At 44.2% G+C, this 7,760-nt stretch overlaps 1 protein-coding gene across 1 annotated transcript in view; it reads right to left on the bottom strand.

Annotated features, from left to right (window-relative positions):
- Positions 1-7,156, bottom strand: part of FDX1 (ferredoxin 1) — a 35,656-nt gene extending 28,500 nt beyond the window's left edge. Inside the window, exons 1-2 of the mRNA XM_027036461.2 lie at positions 6,725-7,156; positions 2,411-2,535 (exon numbers count right to left, since the gene is read on the bottom strand). Of these exons, the coding sequence (XP_026892262.1) occupies positions 2,411-2,535; positions 6,725-6,915 (316 nt within the window). The 5' untranslated portion in view covers positions 6,916-7,156. The remainder of the gene's footprint in view (positions 1-2,410; positions 2,536-6,724) is intronic.
- Between the last annotated feature and the right edge of the window lie 604 nt (positions 7,157-7,760).

A 7,760-nucleotide genomic window follows, 5' to 3' on the forward strand; every position in this document is an offset into this window, starting at 1 on the left:
GTAAATAAACATTAAAAAAAAAATTCAAGGAGCACCTGGGTGGCTCAGTTGGTTGAGCATCCAACTTCGGCTCAGGTCATGATCTTGCAATTTGTGAGTTAGAGCCTCACGTCAGGCTCTGTGCTGACGGCTCAGAACCTGGAGCCTGCTTTGGATTCCATCTCCTTCTCTCTCTGCCCCTCCCCCACTTGTGCTCTATCTCTATCAAAAAAAAATTTTTTTTTAAGTGTAGCTGAATATGAATGCATGAGGAAGATCAATTACAGATAAATTTTATAGAATATGTATTATACTTAAATTTTCTTTTAAGTATTTTCATTTCTTTTAAACGAATTATTTCCCTAAATTAGTCATTCTTAACTATGGTGTGGATCTGAACCATGTGGAACTTTGTAAAAATATACCTACACAACTCCCCTCTCTCCCTGTACTATTTATGATGGAACGCAGATGTCTGCACTTTTAAAAGTTCTGTAGAGATTCTGAAACTCAATCCCAGCCAAGAATCACTGCATGAGACTCAAAAACTCCTTAAAATTAGAACCGTATCAACTATTTCACCACTTAATTTCTGTGACAGGTGTTCACACAGGAAAGATGCTTCTTAGGGGAAATGGCATAAAGGAAAAAGCAGACCTTTGGGAGTTAAGAGACTTGAGTTTGAGTGCTGGACCTCTCACTCGCTCCTTGTACGACCCAGGGAAAATTAACTTCTCTGAACCTTAGTTTCTTCATCTATAAAATGGAAGTTTAAAAAACAAGGCTACAAGAACAGGTAACAAAGGCTGGAATGTACTATGCGTGCAAACGGTCGTTGCCATGATTAACCCTGACTTAGATTTAGAAATTCAGCAAATGTTATTCACTATCAGCTCTGGACAAAACCAACTCTGTGAGGTCCCTGAGTAAGAGCTCACAATCTAACACACGAGTACGGGAGAGGGGCATTCTCCCTAAAAAGGCAAACTGTGATGAGCATTGACACAGATATATTTATTATATGATGGGAAAACGGTGGAAGAGAAATAGTTCTGTGCTGGAAAAGGCCCCTAAAAGTGTAATGTGAACCGTGCCTAGAACGAATGAGAGTCAGACAGGCACAATCATAGTCTGCCTTGCTGCAAACCAGTGGTTCTCTAACATACAGCAAAGTCACACGAGGACTTGTGAAAACACACACTGCTGGGTGCTACCGCAAACACTCTGATTCAGCAGATCTGGAGTGGGGTTTGAGGATCTGCATCTCCCAAGTGACACGGAGGCTAACACTGAGAACCACCACTCCAGACAGAGAGAGTATTTGAGCAAAAGTGACAGCTGACAGAACGGGTATCCCTGACCTAGAAGATGGCAGTTTCTGGGACACAGGCTTCGTGTGAGTGGTTACAGAATATGGTCAGAAATCTAGAAATAAAAACTTTCTAAATAAAACACTTCCTTCTCTAACAAGAGGGAGATAAACTGCACATCCGAGGAAGGGGAACGGACATTCGAGACTCTTGTGTGGTGACGGAGGTTAAGTGGACATGTGGCGGTGGCCATCTGTCAATATATACAAATATCAAATCAATATGTTGTACACCTAAAAGTAATATGTTAAATGGCAATTATAGCTCAATAAAACAAAATAGAAGAGTACGTAAAATAAAACTCACTTAAAAGATGCATAAGCTCAATCGATACAAGAAAACAGTCAAACCCAAATTGAGGGAAATTTTATAAAACAACATACCACTACTTGTCAAAAGTGTCAAGGCTGTGAAAAACGAAAAAGAAGAGTAAGGAAATGTCACAGACTGAAAGAGTTTACGGACGTATGATAACTAAATGCAATGAGGGCTCCTGGATTGAATCCCAAAACAGACATTCATGGGAAAACTAGGAAAATTTCATGAAGTCTATAGTTTTTTAGTTATTGCACCAACATTACTTTCTGGGTTTTGATTATTACACCATAGTTCTGTGAACTGTTAACAGTAGAAGAAGCTGAGTGAAGATTGTATCAGAAAGTTCTGTACCGTTTTTGCAACCTTTCTGTACATCTAAGGTATGTGCAAATACAAAGTTAAAAAAAAAAAAAACTAAGTCAAAACTAACTACTCCTCTGTGATAGGACATTTAACATCTGTAACCTAGTACCTTTCAACTCCACTTGCTACTCCCAGCTGTGCGTCACACAGGTCATCAGTAAGGTAATGAGGCAAGAAACTTTGGGGTAAAGGGTTAATTAAATGTACAAAGGAAAGAAACACAGTGTCACTCATTCTTTATAAAAGAGAATGTAACACTAACACATCCTGAATTTTAATATTTATCTTAGTATGCTAGACATTAAAACTCTGCAAAAAAAAAAAATTGAAACCTATTGAATGGTTTCATTTACGAATTTTAACGAATGTTTCATACTCACCAAAGCCATCAATATCTAGGTTATTCTCAACCACAACATCTAGTAGAGAGTCACCGACTTTCCCTTTGGCTGTCAATGTCTCCCCATCACGGTTTACAAAGTGGACTGTTATTTTATCTTCTGAGCTGGAAAAGGAAGTAGTCCTTTATTATTTTTAGGAATTTTAAAAGATACTTTAAAGGAATTGTTTTAGGAACTTGTCAAAAACATAGGGGGGGTGTGTATGTGAATGCATGCATGCAAATATGCTTTTTATAGTATTCTTTCCTTTCTACAGTTTAGAGAAGGCATCACAAATCAGAGGCATGTCTGTCTACCCATTTACCAGAACGGAAGCTCTACCGCCCTACAGGAAAGGGCAACTATATTACTGTCAAGGCCACCCATTGTGTCCCCCCAGGGGTTACAGCCATAGGTTGAGTCCTGTGACAACACGTAGAAACCATCCTTAGTCATGAAGTCCATTTTACTCTCACACAGCTCCCTGAAAAGCGTCATCTGTATGTAGCGTCCCTAGAAGACGACACCGTGAGATCATTCTGCTATCGGTAGGGTAGCAGCTGTGCGGGTGTCTGAGAGGCAGCAGTGTGTTTTCAGAGCATTTACACATCTCATTTTGGTTCACATCATGTACTCAAAACTCAAAGAGGCTACGATAGGTTTTTGTTTGTTTGAATCAATGGGAAGATAAATATGATGCCTCCTTGCGTGTTTTATTATAGGATATAATATTACCCAATAGAGTCAGCGGACTTAAATTCCTTTCCCTTCTCATAAACATCACTCCAAAATCTGGGAAAAGAAATGATATTAGCAACGAGATGCCTGTCATCCACCATTGGTCATTTTAATTTTGACCTCACATTTGAAAAGATGTACTTTAATTAGTTGCAATTTTCACTACTGCCAATAGAGGGTAATAATCCATCAAAGAAAACTTTAATGTAGGTAAAACTAGAATTATATAATTTCAGAGCTGTAAATGTATTGCAAATTATCAGGTCAAATTATCTTATTTTAGAAATGAGGCAACTAAAGCCCCTTTCAGATAATGGCCTCCTTGATAATTCAATGCTGCAAAAAAGGAGAATTCTATGAATTAAAAAGTATCGCTTGTGTGTGTGTGTGTGTGTGTATGTGAGAGAGAGAGAGAATGGCTCTCCAGAAGGGCCTGTGCTCTCCAACTTCTTTTCAAAGCAAAAAACAAAAAAACAAAAACAAAAACAAAAAAAAACCTTTAGAAGCTCACAGCACTGAAATGTCTTTTACATCAAACTCCTCTTCCATAAAATCAGGGTAACATTTATGTTCTAGTTTTGATTATGTACGCAAAATACCTAGAGCTCAACAAACACTGATTAATAACTTTTATTTAAAACTTCAGTCATTTTTAAATTTTTTTAAATGTTTATTTATTTTTGAGAAAGAGAAAGACAGAGCCTGACATGGGGCTTGAACCCACCAACCTAAGCGGAAGCTGATGCTTAACCAACTTACCCACCCAGGCGCCCCAGCTTCAGTCCTTTTGTTGCTAAGAAGCAACTGCTATGAATTAGAGGTGTACAGTCCCAGAAAAAAATACTGCACAGTAAGAGAAATAATAGGTTTGTCAAAGGAGCGGAGAGGAAGCAGAAATGAGAGAGGAAAGGTAATCCTGCAGTTGAAAGCGTATGGAATGTGAGAATCAGAAGATGTAGATTCTAGCTCTGGGTCTGACATACACACATTACATGACCAGGGGAAGCCACTGCCTTATGGGTAAGATGGGGACTGTGACTTCACCAAGCTGGTGAAGGAGAATCAAAGGTACATTAGTGGAAACACTTTGTTTCTTAAAGCATTATACGCATGTACTTTACCCAAATAACTTTATCCATTTGCTATTAATAATTGGTATTGGTGGGTTTTAGGTTCCCCCCCCAATTCCAGGAACTAGCAACACGCTTTTAGCTGTTCCCAAGGATAAGATTTCACGCACTGAGAAATAAACACAATCCTTCTAAATCTTCTACCAACATCAATTCATCAGCACAAACAACTATTTTCTTCACTTGTTACCTTTTACTACTGCCATTTCTTCTGCTCAACCACAGCCGATATTTTAACAAAGCTGTCTGGGGTTGCGGTGGTACAGTTCCTAACAGACTTCTCATAGGGAGGGAAGTTATTATAGCTGCTGATGCCTACCTTTTCACCATATAGGGAGGGTGGCCTGAGGCCGTTGGTCCAAGAAAAGGGTCTGGCCCATTCTGGGGCTCCCTACTTCCATAGCCTCCTTAACTCTTCCTAATGACCCTGTGGGCTAAAGAACTGTCAGCCCTCATGGTGCTCAAGGAAACAAACTAAAACTGCTTGACTTCTGTTCCTATTTTGCCAGCTACTTAATATATTTTTATTTCCCACCTCACCTACCTCCCAGGATTTTCTTAAGCCTGAAGTGCAGCAATTGTTGTGAAAGCCCTTTGAAGCCTCAATCACTACAAAGTAGGAAGTATTATGTTGGAGTATTTTGGAGCAAAAGCCTTTTTTCTCGCCCCCCAACTCTCAATTACTGATAACTTAGCCATACAGTTTCTAGGCTGTTCTGTCCTGTGCAACTCTGTGCACTAACAGAGATGTTCTACACCTGCAATGTCCAATACAGTAGCCACTGGCCACACGTGGCTGTTGAGTACTTGAAATGCAGCCAGCACAACTGGGATACCGACTCTTTTAAATGTATTTAACTGATGTTATCTTAAACTTAAATGTGGTTGGTTGTAACCATAGTGGAAAACATAAGTCTGAGAGAGTAAGAGGTGAAAGATCTAGTTGTTAGTTCCAATGTGTGTGATACAAAGCACAAGGCCATCAACTGAAACTGTGCCAATGAGGAGGAAAGCAGGATTAGGAGGGAATAGAACAGATGTGCTTCCTTTTAAGACAACCTGACATATCCAAGTTCAAGCTTGATAAATGCAGGGGAGATAACTGCCATTTACAAAAGCATTCACGTTCCCTTGAAATACTAGGTTCGTGAATAAGTTCAATATATGTTGTCCCAATGTATACACAGTTTTTTTTTTTTTTCCAAGAAAGCATCCATTGTACAAAAACATCCATGTAGAGAGGTAGAGGCAGGGAGTGTCAAAGAAACAGGGACAAATAAATCCAGCTTGCCTTCTCCGTTATCTCCCTCACACTTCATGCAACAAAAATTTATTGAGCATGCGCTACATAATAGTATTAATGGGGAAAAGATAATTAAGTCTTAGACCCCATTCTCAGGGACCTTATCAAGAAGAAACTAGAAAAGGCAGCATACAAATCCAAAACTGTCTCCCTCCAGGTCTTGCTTCCCACTACGTGACAGCAAGGAGTCAGAGAACTGTCCAGAGATCTGCATTACATAAGGCTCCACCGCACTCTGAAATTAGGAGCAAATTTTATTCCCATGATATCTAAAGGGATCGTGTCTTTGAAAAACAAATATACCCAAGAATACAAATCTTCAAAATATTTTGGGGAAAATTTTTTTTACATCACTTTCAACATTTAATACAAAACACAACACTGTGGGCCTTAGCAGCTGCTGCCAACAGGTGGCACCTACTGAGCCCTCACCATTTGCCAGACACAAGATCACCTCTATTATCTGTACTATCGTATTCTTCAAATAACCCTATGAGGCCTATGCTTGACTTATGCTCCATTTATAAATGGGGAAACTGAGGTTTATACTGATGGAGGAAGTGAGGCATTAAGTGCCCAAGCCTAGTTTAAAACCCGGCCTTGCCAGTGCGAGGCAAGGAGCTTTAGCCCCGCATCGGCTACAAGAGAGCAAGCATACAGGCAATAAGGGGAGAGAGCGTGTGTATCCTAAACAGGCATTCCCAGCCAAAGAACTGGAGCCAGAACGTCCTAAAAGAGCAGGAGAAAGGCCCAGAACCAAAGTGCTGGCCGGGACATCAACGGAGAGCGTTTTATGAAGGTCAGTGCAGGCTCCGGGCAAAGCAAAGGTCAACGCCGAGCCAAAGCACTGCAGAATCGACGGTGGCAGAGCGCGGGGCTTCCGGAGGGCCCCGGGCGGAAGGGAGAGCGGGGTCCAGGGGGTCCCGGGTCCCCGTTCCCCGCAGGCGTCCCGGCTGGGAAAGGAAACCGCGGCGAGAATGGAGGCAGACAGGGCCCCGAGGAGCCCCACGGCCCAGGCGGGGCGAGAGGCGAGCGACCCCGGACAGCCGCCTGGCCGCAGGCGTCCAAGAAGGGGCAGGGAAACCAGCATCCGCGCGGCGCCGGGGACCCCCGCCCGCATGCGCACGCCGGCCCGCGTCTCACCTGCTCCGCGCCGGCGCCGACACGCTCAGCGTCCGGGGCGCCACCGCGCCGCCGCCCCGGCCCGGCCCCCCGAGCCCCGCGAGGCAGCCGGCTCCCGCGCGGGGTCTGGCGTGGAGCAGCCAACGATAGGCCGCGCCGCCCGGGGCCACGGAGGCGGCGCGCAGCAGCCGGGCGCCCCCCGCGGCGGCCATGGCCGGCGGTCGGGTAACTACCGGAAGCGACGCTGAGGCCGCACGGCAGCGGCCGCGAGAGGCTCGGCGAGCGCGGGCTAGCCTAGACGCCGGGGGGCCGCGGGGAGGAGCACGGCGACCGCGGTCCGGGCGAGGGCCTGCTCCGAGCTGCGGCCGCGGGCTGCGCTTCTTCCGGGTGACCTATAAACCCTGCGGCTCCCCAAGTGCGGCCCGTCCCCCCACCCCCGCCCGTTCCCACTCCTCCCGGGCGGGTGTGGCCTTTAGGGGGCGGGGCCGGGCGCTGGGTCTGCACCCAAGAACCGCCTTTGTCTTCACCTGGCTGCTCGGTCCCCAGTGTCAGGACGGGGAATTTTAAAGAATAGTTGAACGTTCGACGGAAAGATGCGGTAAAACACCCGCAGGTAACGAAACCGCTTTCTCTTGTTCCGCACTTCCTTTCTCCTCCTCCCTGTTAAAATAAAAAGCAACGCGGGGAGATTGTCATCCTGGAGTTCCAAATAGGCTGAAAGGGAATTCTGGGCATTGTCAGACAAGGGCAGTAGGAGATTTCAGTGCCAACCGACGTGATACACAGAGGAACAACTTTGACTATGACGTTATAAATAATCGCAGTGATCAAGAAACTAGGGGCTACTGGGGGAAAGCACGTGTAATAATCCACAGCAAGCACACGCGCGTCCAGTACATGAAATCCAAGAGTTTGGAAACTTTTGGATGAACTGAGATTTTACTAAAGACTTCTACGAAAATGAAGACAGATAAATTAAAAAATACACGTTCTCAAGATGAATACGTTGCCGCGGAAAGAGCATGGGGCTTTGAGGTCATAAATAGCAATGTTCAAA

This window comes from Acinonyx jubatus, chromosome D1 (genome assembly GCF_027475565.1).
Source record: "Acinonyx jubatus isolate Ajub_Pintada_27869175 chromosome D1, VMU_Ajub_asm_v1.0, whole genome shotgun sequence".
NCBI lineage: Eukaryota > Metazoa > Chordata > Mammalia > Carnivora > Felidae > Acinonyx > Acinonyx jubatus.